The sequence below is a fragment of the Dipodomys ordii genome, unplaced genomic scaffold (assembly GCF_000151885.1).
Source record: "Dipodomys ordii isolate 6190 unplaced genomic scaffold, Dord_2.0 Scaffold20, whole genome shotgun sequence".
NCBI lineage: Eukaryota > Metazoa > Chordata > Mammalia > Rodentia > Heteromyidae > Dipodomys > Dipodomys ordii.
The window spans coordinates 7,457,406-7,472,154 of NW_012267236.1; the positions used below are offsets into that span (position 1 = coordinate 7,457,406).

General features: G+C 37.8%; 1 protein-coding gene across 2 annotated transcripts in view; it reads left to right on the plus strand.

Moving 5' to 3' along the window:
• Window positions 1–14,749, plus strand: part of Rbks (ribokinase) — a 67,410-nt gene that overhangs the window by 33,477 nt on the left and 19,184 nt on the right. For both annotated transcript variants that reach the window (XM_013013580.1, XM_013013579.1), the window contains exon 7: window positions 5,099–5,287. In XM_013013580.1, coding sequence (XP_012869034.1) covers window positions 5,099–5,287 — 189 coding nt within the window. The remainder of the gene's footprint in view (window positions 1–5,098; window positions 5,288–14,749) is intronic.

The following is a 14,749-nucleotide window of genomic DNA, read 5'->3' on the forward strand; positions in this document are numbered from 1 at the left end:
CACAATAATAGGTTAGATTACCCCAACCTCCAAACTGGCTCAGATTTCCTTGCTAGATACTTTTTAAACTCTGTTTATTCTCCAGTCAGTCAGCATAACCAAGTTATTTATTCAGTTTCGTCTATCTTCTCATCACATTACAAGTTCTATAAGGACATGACATCATCATATTCATTATTGTATCTTCAGTGTCTATCCCTTTTGACATAATCGTCTATCCTGCATAAAAAACTACTCTAAAACTGGGCTGAGAAGGTGGCTCATGAGGCCCTGGGTTCGATTCCTCAGCACCACATAAGAAAAAAGCCAAAGTGTCACTGTGGCTCAAGTGATAGAGCGCTAGCCTTGAGCTGAAGAGCTAAGGGACAGCTCCCAGGCCCAGAGTTCAGGCCCCACGACCGGACCCCCAAAAAAAAAGAAAGAAAAGAAAAGAAATTTTAAAAATAAATAAAATTACTCTAAAACTTGGGGAATTAAAAGAACAATTACTACTGGGGGAATTAAAAGACAATTACTACTGTCCTCAGTTTTATGCATCAGGAATTTAGACAGGAACTGCGTGGTTTGTCCTTGGCTGGGACCTTGGGTGGAAGACTCAGTCTGAGGAATAGAATTATCTCAAATCTTTACTAATATACTTGATAGTTGGTGCTGGCTGTTGGCCTGAGGTATAATGGGCTTGTTGGCCAGAACACTTACATATAGTCACACTGTGGTCCATGCCTCTTTGCAATATGGTAGCTGGGTTCCCATATCTAGCATTCCAAGAGAAAGCAACAGGAAGAAGCTATGTTAGACTATATGACTTCGCTTTGAAAGTCACACTGCATCTACCCTATTGAAGCAGAAAGCTCTACTCTGGTATCACATCAATCAGTAAAAGACTATATTGTCACAGTGTTAAAAACAAAAAAAGTGGGGCTGGGAAGGTGGCTCAGTGGTAGAGCGCTTGCCTTGCATGCTCGAGGCCCTGGGTTCCATTCCTCAGCACCACATAAGCAAAAAGAAGAAAGCCGAAGTGGCGCTGTGGCTCAAGTGGTAGAATGCTAGCCTTGAGCTGAAGAGCTGAGGGATAGCGCCCAGGCCCAGAGTTTAGGCCCCACAACCGGACCCAAAAAAAAAAAAAAGTTTAAAAAAAAAAAACAAAAACAAAAAAAGTATGGATGATTGAGATATGTTAGTAGTTATCTTTAGAAAACAGTATCATCCACACTATATCTGCACACAGTTGGCAACTAATAAATGCTTATTTTATAAATGATCTGATCTTTAATTAAGTCAGTCTCAAAAATTTATCCGCCTAAGAGTGAATCATAAAACTATTCAATTCATGAGCATGGTACAGAAATGGAAATACAGTGATCTGAGTAGCTTGCTACTTGGAAATAAATCTAAAAATGGATGTTAAAGAACAAGGATCAGGAGGTATACCTATTTAAGAATACATTATTTTATATTCATAAAAATTGGGAAAAAATTTGGAGTAACATCATATTGGTAATTTAAGCTTGTAGAAGTTTGTTTAAATGTGTCAGTTTGCTTTTTAGACCCATTCCCTCAAGTTACCTCAAGAATAAAATGAACTTAGTGTAAATGTCCACATACTTGAAATAAAGAGTAGAAAGACATTTTTAAAAAAGCTTAATCAAGAAATAAAAGCAGGAAAAATGTCTTGATTATTTTATTGCTATTCAAAAATCAGCTTAGCAGCAAGATGCTGTATCATAAACTTGTTCTAATGCCTAGGGAGAAAAAAAATTAAACTTTCAACATTCTTATGGGCAAATTGAAACAATTCATGTAAATAATGTAAAATCATGTTTAAGATACTGCCTCAGCTGTAAACTCTAAACAACAGATATATAAATATAAAAAAGATACAAATTCAAAAGTAAGATAAATCTCTCCACAGATTTTTTAAAATGTTAACACTTTCATAATTACTGATCCATTGATGGCCATACACGAACACCAAGGATTAAGACATAGTTAGTAAGAAGTGCCTCCTATGGGACACTAAAAGTACACCACTCATGAGTGGTAAGCAGCACAACTTCTAGAAACCTATGCTGAGCTGAGCTGTGTGTGGCTCACACAATAATAAAATATGGAAGAAGATGCTACCTTGTTACCTGAGGCTAAATAGGAAATAGAAAGCGATAGTATGTCCAAAAATAAATCAACCTGACTTGGCCACATTGGCAAGATCCCCAATAACAGCAGAGCAAGAATTATATGTGACCAGTATATTATATGGCTCTGGTCCAGAGATCCTTAGGGGCCTGGTAGATTGGTAGATGGGACTTTAAAAACACTAAAAAGACAAGGATAGGCCAGGTAGGAGGTGAAGTGTGGAGACTCTCATACTCCCAATGAGCAAGTGAAGACATGTAATGTTATGAAATTTAGTGAATAGTCTAAATATGAACTTGACCAAAAGAAAATTCAAATAATAAGACAATGCAAAAAGGTAAGCCAGGTACCAGTAGTTCATGTCTATAATTCTAGCTATTCAGGAGGCTAAGATCTGAGGATCATAGTTCAAAACAAGACCAGGCAGGAAAGTCTGAGACTCTTATATCCAATTAAACATCAAAAAGCCAGAAGTAGATCTGTGGCTCAAATGGTAGAGCACTAGCCTAGAGCAATAAAGCTCAGAGACACAGCCCAGTCCCTGAGTTCAAGCCCCAGATCCAGTACCCAAAAAACAGTAATGTAAGTTTGACATAGAGCAATATTCACTTTTTTAAAAGGTGGGGGAGGTGTAGCTTAGTGAAAAGGCATATGCTTAGCATGGGTTAAGTTCTGAGTTGCCTTTCTTTTTTGGGGGGGAGACTTTTAAAAATCAAAGCTCCTTTAATAGTTCAAAATATTTTTGTTTGCACTGCTTACTTGTTGAACTGAATTTTCTACCTCTTAGTGAGCAGATGAAGATTCTCTTTCAATTTGCTAATCTTTATTTCAATCTAATATTTATTTTTCTAATGAGTAATTTCAAAAATATTTCAACAAGAAAGCAGTACAAACTGAAAAATATTTTGAATTATTGAAGGTGAATTTAGAGAAAGATTACTTGGGAGGTTTCAATTATCTAATTGGAATGGAAAAAATAAGAGAATGTTGAGGAATTGAAGAGAAGCAATATTAAGGAGAAAACTACAGTGCGTTTTCTAGAACTGAAAAAGGTCATGAATCTTCAGAACAAAAGTATGTGAAAATGTCCTGTAAAATATATACCAGGTGTGATGGTGCATGCCTGTAACCCCAGCTGCTTTTGGTTCATGCCTATTCCAGGCAATGTTAGCATGATAACCTGTCTCAAAAAACAAAAGCAAAAATTCTAGGTGTGGCTCATATGGCAGTGTTCCACAAAGCCCAGGGAGTATGGGGAAAAATTGAGAAGAGGTTTTGTTGAAACTGTAATACATTTGCTATATGGAACACTTTGAAGATCGGAGAAAGAAAGGAAGCTAGCTACATACCAACACAAATGTCAGGGGAGAAAAAAATCACATTGCTAAATAGTATACATACAAATTATCATTTAACTTATAAATTCAAGTCATAGAGCACTGCCTAAAAGCAAGCACAAGGCTCTGAGTTCAAACTCTGGTGCTGAAAAGGAAAGAAAAAATTGAGAAGTAAATAAAGTAAAATGTTAAAGGTAGGTAACACATAGATTTTTTTTTTGTATAATTACTTAGGTTAGCAATTTTTTCATTAAGGAGTTTTTGAAAGATTTTTAAAAGATGTAATCAGTGTTTCCAAAAATAAACTAACTGAGCAGACATGATTCTAATAATAACCAATACAAAACTTATTTATTTACAAAGATGGCTTCACAGTTCAGCCAACTGAACTGAAAAAGTAGAAACAAAAGTTGGCGATTTGAGTCACATTGTCAAGTTCATGCACCCTATACTCCTGGGTAAACTGAAGCTCAGAATAAGCAGATACTTATTGGTGATTTATAGAATCATCCCTTTTATTTTTTAAAAAAATGCTAATTTGGGCATATGTAGAGCCAATACAAGACAGATCCATTCTTAGAATGTTATACATACAGTAAAATTGTAATACAGTAAAGACACTTTTTTTATGCCAGTCTTGGGGCTTGAACAAGGCCTAGGTGCTGTTCCTGAGCTTGTGCTCAAGGCTAGTGTTCTACCACTTGAGCCACAGCTCTACTTCTGGCTTTTTTTAGAAGTTTATTGAGTAGTGAGGATTGCAGGCATGAGCCACCAGCTGGTTACAAGTCATTTGGGGAAGGTCACAGAGTCAGTGGTGGAGGCCTTTTTTCTGCTTCAAGCTTCTCAACACAAAGAAAAAAAATGAGTAGTGTACACACACATGGAAAGTTACAATCAGTAACATGAGAAGAATCTAGGAGATTGACAACCTTCACTACCAAAATTTATACAGGTGTATTTTATACCTACATAATTGGTCATGGTCCTTCTTTCCTCTCCCTTATGAGAAGTGTCATATATGAGGAAAGCTGATAGAGCAGTGAATACTGCCGTCCACCAAAACAGCTATTAACATTTTGCTTTGTTTGCCTCTCACCCCCCCCAATATGGATTTTTGTGGTTATTTTTATTGAAAACTAAGTAAAAGCAAATATTTTAGTTGAGAGTAAGTTGCCAAAAATACACCTTCCCCAAAATATCTCACCACATATCATCTAAGAAGAACCGTAATACTACTGTCACACTTAAGAAAGTTATCAATAATTTCATATTGCCACCTGAGACTCAGGCTACATTCAGTGTTCTCAGTTGTCTCAATAACTTGGTTTTTTGTTTTGGTTTGATTTTTGTAACAGTCTCCTTATATATGTTAATCTGGCCTCAGTCATCTTGCCTGGGAGTGCTGGGATTATAGGCTGCAGCACTGTTCCCAGCCCAAGAATGTCTTTGATGAATAGCTTAGGTTGTCACTGATTTTGTTCTCTTTTATTTTCCTGCACTAATATCCTTCAAGGTTCTCAATGCATTGGTTGTTAGGATGAAGGAGGGAAATACATTTTCTAGAAAAGCAAGGCTGGAAGAAGATCCAACTTAACTCTTCATCAGCTTCTTTTCCTGTTGCATACCAGGCTGAGATTTTAACTGGCCTCATGGTGGGCAGCCCTGAAGATGCTGGGAAGGCAGCCTTAATCCTTCTGCAACGGGGGTGCCATGTCGTAGTCATCACCTTAGGAGCTGCAGGATGCGTGACACTATCACAAAAGGAGCCTGTCCCAAAGCACATCCCCACAGAGACAGTCAAGGCTGTGGATACCACGGTAGGTTTTGCCCTTTAAAAATTATTTTTTGGGGGGTGGAGGGGGGAGAATGTAGTTGTGGAGATGGTAGGGAAGGGATGGTAGGGGAAAAACAGAGGAGGCAACAGTGCTTGATAAGAAATGTACTCATTACCTTGCTCATGTGATTGTAACCCCTCTGTACAGTATTTTCACAATAAAAAGCATTTTAAAAAATCATTTTTTGATCCTTGAAAATCATTGTTAAATAACTAAGATACAAGTATCTAATTTTTTTGATAATGAGATAAAGACTTAGGAGATGATGAGGTAGAAAAACAAAACTGTACCGAAGTCCTGGTGACTCACACCTGTAATCCTAGCTACTCAGGAGGCTGAGATCTGAGGATCACAGTTCAAAGCCAGCCAGTCTATGGGACTCTTATCTTTAGTTAATTGCCAGAAAGCTAGAAGTAGTGCTGTGGCTCAAAATGGCTGAGTGCTAGCTTTGACCAAAAGAGTTTAGGGACTATGCCGAGGCCCTGAGTTCAAGCCCCACAACAAACCACAGAGGAAAAAGAAAAAGAAACTGTATTACAATCCTCCTCTAAATCACTGTGGGACTTTAGATCAATCACTAAATCTGTATGAACTTTAGTTTCTTTGTCCATAATATCAGAATATCACTAAACTTATACTTGCCTTACTTATATACAATTAATCTTTGATTCATTCAATAAATTATTATTTATTGGAAACCTGTTATGGGCCAGTCATACATTAGATGCTTAGAAATATAGTAATGAACAAGCAAAAGTCTTCATCTTCCTCGAGCTTAGACTCCAGCCAATAAACAAATAGCCATGTCTTACTAACCTTTTGTGTGGAAGGAATAGCAAGGAACATTAACAGAAATCATTCTTTGAGCCAACAAATAAGAAGAGCTTCTATTTACTATATGTCTCTTTTTCAGATATCTCATTTAATAGTCATAACTAGCCAGGTACCAGTGATTTACACGTACAATCCTAGCTACTCAGGAGGCTGAGATCTAAGGATCTCAGTTTGAAGTCAGCTTGGGAGAAAAGGTCCATGAGATTCTTTTCTCTAATTAATCGACTAAAAGCTAGAAATAGGGATTTGGCTCAAGTGGCAGAGCACCAACCTTGAGCAAAAACACTAAGGGAATGTACCCAGGCCCTCAGTTAGAGCCCAAGACCAGCACAAAAAAAAATTATACTTGTAACAATTACATGAAACAGATACTGTTATTATCCTCATTTTATAAATGAAGAAATTTGTTCAGAGTCACATTGCTAGTAAGTAATAGAGCTGGAGTTCAAAAGCAGTCCTGTATTCCCCACACAAATATTTTGATGTAAAGCACTATACTAAGGTCAAGTCAGGGTTACAAAGCAGAAATGAGAAGGAAAATAATGAAGATAAGGCTCCATGCTTTCCCCACAGCTAGGAAAATCAAAGTTATTTGTTTATTTGTTTTTATATGTTTTTTTATTGTAGAAATACTATACAGAGGGGTAACAGTTACATGAGTAAAGTAATGAGTACATTTCCTGTCGAGCATTCTTACCCCCTCCTTTGTTTGTCCCCTACTCTCCCTTTCCTCCCTACCTCCCCGACTCCACCCCAACCCCCAGTTGTAAAGGTCCTTTTCAACATAGTGTCTTGTAAGTCTCATTGTTACAATGGGTCAACCAGTATCCTTGTTTCAGCATTTTGTTATTTCTTTTCCCCTCCCCAAATTAGAAAAATGTATATACAAGATGCAGGGCACTGGAAAAAGCTATGTACATATGACCACATAAGATGATGCTAAGCGAAATGAACCCCAAGATAGGGACACAAGAGGTTTTTTTACCTTTGTCACTGTTGTTTTTAATGTACTATGTAATATTTTTGTTTCCTTTGTATGTTCTTCCCCCATGATATAACCCTTGTTGTCAAAGTTGTTTGTTTAATGTTGGAATAGAAGAGAGCTGATTAGAAAAATAAGTAAATTTCAGGGACAGGAAGAGTTGAGAAGAAAAAGATTAGAGGTTTTATTTATAAGAAACTGGCATATGGGGCTGGGAATGTGGCTTAGTGGTAGAGTGCTTGCCTTATATGCACAAAGCCTTGGGTTCAATTCATCAGTACCATATAAACAGAAAAAGCCAGAAGTGGTGCTGTGGCTCAAGTGGTAGAGTGCTAGCCTTGAGCAAAAGAAGCTCAGGGCTAGTGTCCAAGCCCTAAGTTCAAGCTCCAGGACTAGCAAAAAAAAAAAAAAAAGAAGAAGAAGGAAACTGATATATGATTACTTATTCACAAAATGTGTCTAGTTTGTTTTTATTCTGAAAAATAGCTTTAAATGTTAGGCCATTTATTGAAAAAGAAGACTGAGGCAAGATCTAATGATGATATAGATATTAATATGCTTTGAAAAAATATGAGCAAAAAAACTGCTACAACATGAAGTGACTGTCCTGGTTGAAAACATGCTACATCTAAGTATTTTCCAAATTGTACTTTGTCTTCTTATTGTCTTCAGAAGTAGTCTTTTCTGAAACCAGTTGAGGTTTTTTGTTTTGTTTCTATTTTTTAAGGACAAGACCTTTAATTTGAGAGGTTCCTAATTATTTCAGTACTCTATTAGACCAAAACTACTCTTAAGTTTAAACTGAAGTGTGAAGAGCTTATTTTCTTGCTGGAGTGAATTGTAGAGCCCCAAGGATGTTCAGCCTATGAGGTACACAAGTGGCTCAGCTTCTCTGTCTACTCTGTTCACTTCAGTGATGTGTGTGCATTAGTCATGACTCCTTTTGGGTGTAAGCAGCAGAAGTACAACTCTTAACAGGTTTATTTAGTGCACACAATTGCAATGCTCAAAGATAGGGCAGTAAATGCTATAAAAGTCTGCTTTCCTTGTGATGAGCTCTGAAATCAAGGAAATCCTATTCTGCTGTGATCCCTGGCAGCTCTGTGCTACACTGTGTCCCACATCATGTCCCTATCCCAGTGTCACACACAAATAAAGAACTCCTACCAGACGATGAGAAAGTAGATGCTGGCTAGACAAGCAATTCATGCCACAGAATGGTCATATCCAAATGTACTGCATGTGCATTAGACTGAATTAGGAAGAAACTAGCCTTGCAAATGTTTAAATAATAGTAATAATCATCCAAATAAAAATTGAGTATCCTAGATCCTGAGCAATCACAGCTTTAAGAAATAAATATGGCATTGTTCACTAAGAGAGTTTTCATTCACCAAACAAATACTAATCGAGGTCTAATTACATACCTAAATAGAGAAAGGAAAAGGAAAAGAAATCTTTCCATATCTGGTGTGGTTGAATAAAGATTTTTAGTTTCCTTACAGAATTTGAAGATGAATTAGTAATTAGTATGTAGAAAACTGACGAGCTGGAAATGGCGCTGTGGCTCAAGCAGTAGATTGCTTGCCTTGAGCTGAAGAGCTGAGAGACAGCGCCTAAGCCCAGAGTTCAAGCCCCATGACCGACAAAAAAAAAAGAAAAAAAGAAAACTGAGGAACTAGAAAACATGGAGTTAGTTTTCTCCCATAGGTCATTTGGAATTAAGAAGAGACATGCATGATTAAATAAATAGAATATTTGTATATCACATGGCTTTAAATGCATGACCATTAACAATGTAAGTGCCAATTAGTGATTTAACAAAACATTAAGATTATAGGGCTGGGAAGGTAGCTCAGTGGTAGAGCTCTTGTCTTGCATGCATGAGGCCCTGGGTTCGATTCCTCAGCACCACATAAGCAAAAAGAAAAAAGCCAGAAGTGGCGCTGTGGCTCAAGTGGTAGAGCGCTAGCCTTGAGCTGAAGAGCTAGGGACAGGGCCCAGGCCCAGAGTTCAGGCCCCATGACCGGACCCAAAAAAAAAAAAAAAGATTATAGTCATACTGTATAAAGGATTAATTAAATCAGTGTGTATTTCTATGTACATAGACTACATACTCATCTTCCATAGATAGAATCTAGAGGTATTATCTAAATCTGATTCTAAAGTGAGAGTATAAGCATACAACTAGAAATATAAGTACTAAAAGAAAAATGTTAAATTTTACCTCATGGAAATGGGAATGAAGGAAATGGAGCATTTGTACTTTAAGTCTTTGATTTTCAACAACAAAAAAATCATTGAGACCGTTCCAAACCCACTAAAATAACCATAATCAAATAACAAAAAATAAGTGTGCGCCAGTCCACAGAGTGCAAGCCAATCAAGCACCAAGAGCATGCCAGTCCACCAAGCATGAGCCAGTCCAGAACCATGAGCATGCCAGTCACAGCCACAGCCCCTCACCCCATGGGAAGTAGACACTAGTCTAGGACTAGGACTGAGAAGGTGCTAGCCTGGGATTCTAGTGGGGACAATCTCTTGTGCCACCCTCTAGTAGCCCACCCTCTCAAGGGCAATTCCTGTCCCAATGCAGGCATGGGGGGAGGGACACAAACACACAAAACCTCCCATTAAAGCATAGTGGGAACCTGTTGCTCTCCCCCTGCTCAAAGGAGATCTGGGTGCTAGAACACTGCTTCCAGGCCCTCTGGAAATAGACACCAGTTCAGGACTTGGGCAAGAATGAGTTCCCCACTACAACTAGCAGGAATCCACCTATCCCAGAAACAGAATCAGGCCAGGACAATAAACTGCTGTGCCACCCACCAAGCCTAAACCAAGGCCAGAACACCAGACTGCCCTGTGCACTACAGGGCCCTAACAACTGACCAGTACACATTTCTCTATCCATACCACCCTGAGCGGAAGGTTGCCAAATGGGAAGTCTGATAGAGATCCATCCATCAAATCACACTCTACCAACACACTTCACCACATCCTTAACAACATTGACAATCCCTGAACCCAAATGCATAAATCACAACAAATGATTACAAAATTCACGAACAATCGAGACAACAAACCAAATCCAAAACCAACAACAATCCATAGGAGACCCTAGTGAGAGTGAAGGAAAAGAAATAGAGGACAACAGAACCATCAAAGTAATGAGAGAACTGCCTGATGAAATAAAAGGGGATATCCAAAAACAAATAAAAGAATGCAAGGGGAAAATGACAAAGAACATACAAGTCATATAACAAGATATGGAGAGAAAAATAGAAATGCTACACACCTCATTAAAAGACTAAACCCCATGAGAACTGGCCTCAACAAAGAACTTGGAAGGATAAAAGTTTTAATATCCCTATTGCAAATCATAGTTGAATGTCTAGGCAATAGAATAAGTGAAGTGGAAAGCAAAGTATCAGAAGTTCAGGATAAAATGGGAATTAAAACAAATCAAAGGCATGGGGAAAAAAAACACTTAAACATAACAAAAGGATATTAAACAATCAGCAGACTCAGCCTAAAGATCAAATTTACACATAGTCAGGATTGATGAGGGGGAAGAATTCAAAACTAAAGATATTGAAAACCTGTTCAATAAAATAATAACAGAAGACTTCCCCAGTCTCATCAGAGAAAATCTCACACACGTGACAGGCATACATAACTCCCAGTAGACAGGATCCAAGAAGAAATGTTTCTAGACACATCATAGTTGACACACTGGACTTAAAAAATAAGGAATTAATTTTACATGCAGCACAATCAAAGAAGTTATATACATTGGAAAGATCAAAATCACTTCAGATCTCTCCACACAAACTCTCAATGCAAGGAGAGCCTGGAATGGTATCATTGAAGTCCGGAAGATCAACAACTGCCAATCTAAACTAGTGTACCCAGTAAAAATATCATTCACAATTGATGGTGAATCTGAAACATTCAATGACAAAAATTAAAGGAATTCATGAACACTAAACCAGAATTACAAAGAATACTAAAGGGAAGCTCCAATCTGAAGAAAAAAAATCAAAGTCAAGGAAACACATTAGACATAAATCACTAGAAGACTAGTTTAGTAAGCACAGGAAGACTAGTAAGCACAGGAAAAGAAAGACACAAAATATAGGAAATTAAGAAAATGGCAGGAAACATGACACATCTTTCTGTAATAACCTTATACATTAACAGACTCAATTCCCCAGTCAAAAGAAGTAGAGCAGTAGTATGGATCAAAAACAAGTCCCATCTATTTGTGGTCTCCAAGAGACCCATTTCACAGTCAAACACAAAAACAAATCCTTAGTGAAAAGATAGAATAGAAAAAGATTTTTCATGTAAATACATCCTGCAAAAAGGCAGGAGTAACCAATATTGGTATCTGATAAACATGTACTGTTTGTCTCTCTGAACTTGGCTTACCTCACTTAACATGATTTGTTCCAGTTCCATCCATGTCCCTGCAAATGACATTATTCTTTCTAATGACTGTGTAAAATTCCATTGTGTATAAGTATGACAGTTTTTTGATCCACTCATCTATTGTGGGGCATCTGGGCTGGTTCCATATCTTGGTATTGTGATATTCAGGGTAGATGCCCAGGAGTGGTATGGCTGGGTCCTGGGGAAGGTCTATGTTTAGATTTAGAGGAATCTCCAGACTGCTGTCCAGAGTGGTTCTGCTAGTTACATTCCCACCAGCAATGCAGTGGGGTTCCTTTTTTTCCCACATCCCCACCAACATTTGTTGTTGTTTGAATTCATAATGTTGGTCAATCTTACTGGGGTGAAATGGAATCTGAGTTGTTTTAATTTGCATTTTGTTTTATGCCAAGGATGATGAGCATTTCCTCATGTCTTTCTTTGCCATTCTAACATCTTCTAACTAGTATCTCCTTAGCTCCTTGCCCATTTATTGATTTTGGTATGTTAAACCAGTCTTGTATCTATGGGATGAAACCTACCTGGTCATAACATATGATTTTATATATAACACATTATAATTAGTATGCCTACATACACTGGGACTAAAGGGACTCACCTTTCCTATTCTTTGTTCCTTTCTTCTATCTATTACCCTTGAGTCCTGTAGTATTCATTATTGCTGGTGAAGCTGTAAATACTATAGTGTAGCTGTGTAGATGTCCACAAAATCCTTCAAATCTTGACCTTGGGAGACTGTTGATATCACTACTCAAAATACTTTCAAGCCCAAAGCTCTGAGTTCAAGTTCCAGTACTGTCACACCCAAAACAATAAGCAGGCTCCTTGATGTAGGACAACTTCTGAATGGACAGACCCCCACACAAAAGAAACAAGTCTACATTACCTTATTTTTCTGGGCAGTTGAGGTTCCTTATGTCTACATATTTCACTACATACTTTGACAAGTTCTTTTTCCTAATCTTTCTAAAAAACAATTTTCCTCAAAATATGTTACTTTATACAGTTCCCTTTAGAAATATCAGAATAAATGTCAAACTTCACTGTTTCCGTTCATCATTCAAATGTACAGCAGATCTTCAAAGAAACTTTCCTCATGTTCAAGTTTTCTTTCTGAATGAATATGTTTATATATTTCAGTTTAACTCTTTAATCCTCATTTTCACAATTAATAGTATACCAAATGGTATACTTTCCCACAATTCTTACATTTGGTTAATGGATGACCCGGAAAAGTTGTAAAAGGAACTAGACAGTAGGTGGTAACCTCCTGTTTTAGTTGTTCATGTGCTTCCTCATACATGTCCTGAATGGAAGAGCTAAGGAATGGAGGAGCACATGATACAGTGCTGTGATTGAACTGTGTTCCCACCAAAATCCTCACATGGAAGCTCTATTTCTAGTAACTGAATTTAGAGGTGAGCAATTAAGGTTATATTCAGTTTTAGGGTGGTATCCTGGTCTTTACAAGGATTAGTGGAAAAATAACACATCAGAGAACTCATACTCTCATACACTGTTAGTGGGAACATAAACTAGTACAACCACTCTGGAACTCAGTATGGGTATATATCTAAAGAAGTGTAAATCAGGGGCTGGGAATGTGGCTCAGTGGTAGAGTGCTTGCCTAGCACTCTAGTCCTGGGTTCGATTGCTCAGTACCATATAAACAGAAAAAGCCGGAAGTGGCTCTATGGCTCAGGTGGTAGAGTGCTAGCCTTGAGCAAAAGAAGCTCAGGCCCTGAGCACCAGCAAAAAACAAAACAAAAGTGTAAATCACTATACAAGAGAGGTAGCTGCATACCCATGCTTATTATGCTTATTGTAACTCTGTTCACACTACCCAAGTTGTGAAATCATCAAAAGTACCCAGTAGTCAAATTTGTTCCATTGAACCTATTTTAGAAACCTCAACTGCTAAACTCTAAAAGCAAGTGACATGATTTCTCTTTTTATTTTTATTAGCATAACATTATTTATACAACGATGGTTTCATAGTAACATTTCTATACATGCATACATGCCATATCCTGTTGTGCTCTCCCCTGTCCCACTCCCTGCTTCTGAAAACATTTTTAGGGGCTGGGAAGGTGGCTTAGCAGTAGAGCACTTGCCTCACATGCCTGAGGCCCTGAGTTCAATTCCTCAGCACTACATACACAGGAAAAACAAAAAGCTGGAAGTGGCACTGTGGCTCAAGTGGTAGAGTGCTAGCCTTGAGCTAAAGAGCTGAGGGACAGCGCCCAGGCCCAGAGTTCAGGCCCCACGACCAACCCAAAAAAAAAAAAAATCAATAGGTTTCATTGTACAATAGTTATTCTTTTTTAACATTATTAGCTTTCAAATTGAAAGGAAGAAAAACACTTCTACTTCCCTACCTAGAAAACTGCTAAGTCATCCTCAAGACCCAGCTCAGAGAGTCCTTTTTGGACAAACGCAATTCTTGGCATATAATATCAGAAGTCAGTAAATAACTAAAGAGTTCTAGCTCCTTTGGAGAGTAATGTGAGTGCAAAAGTCATTCCATTCCACCTTCTTATGCCTCGGTTTCCTCTGGGGATTAGACTTACAGGATGACTTACATTCCTTTCATTCTCCACTTAAGATGCCTAAAGAAATAAAGCTGAGGCACCACTAAACATCTACAGTGATTTATAGGAAAAATTAGGGGCTGGGAATGTGACTTAGTGGTAGAGTGCCTGCCTAGCATGCATGCAGCTCTGGGTTCGATTCTTTAGTGCCACATAAACAAAAAAAAATAAAAGAAATTAAAAGAGATAATTTAAAATTAAAAAATTATCCAGTTTTCCATTTTAAAACATACTCAGATTGTTTGCCTGCAGTCATAAAAGGTCTAACCAAAAATATTAAGTTACAGAGAACGAATAACATCTCTGAAACTAAGAGAATGAAGAGAACAGAAATGACGTTTTGAAATAGCCCTCCTAACCTTAGGAATGATAATGATCCAATTCTTCTGCCAAAACTCTGCTGCCACTGACTGTCAGAAAATATGAAGAAGACAAAAAAAAGCTCTTTACTACACAGAGAGGACAGAGGATAGGGTAATTTCTAAGGAAACCAGGCACAAGACATGTGTCATGCCCAAGGGACCATATTAGCTCTATTATATTACTTCCACATCAGCAGATCATCTCATTTATTAGCTAATC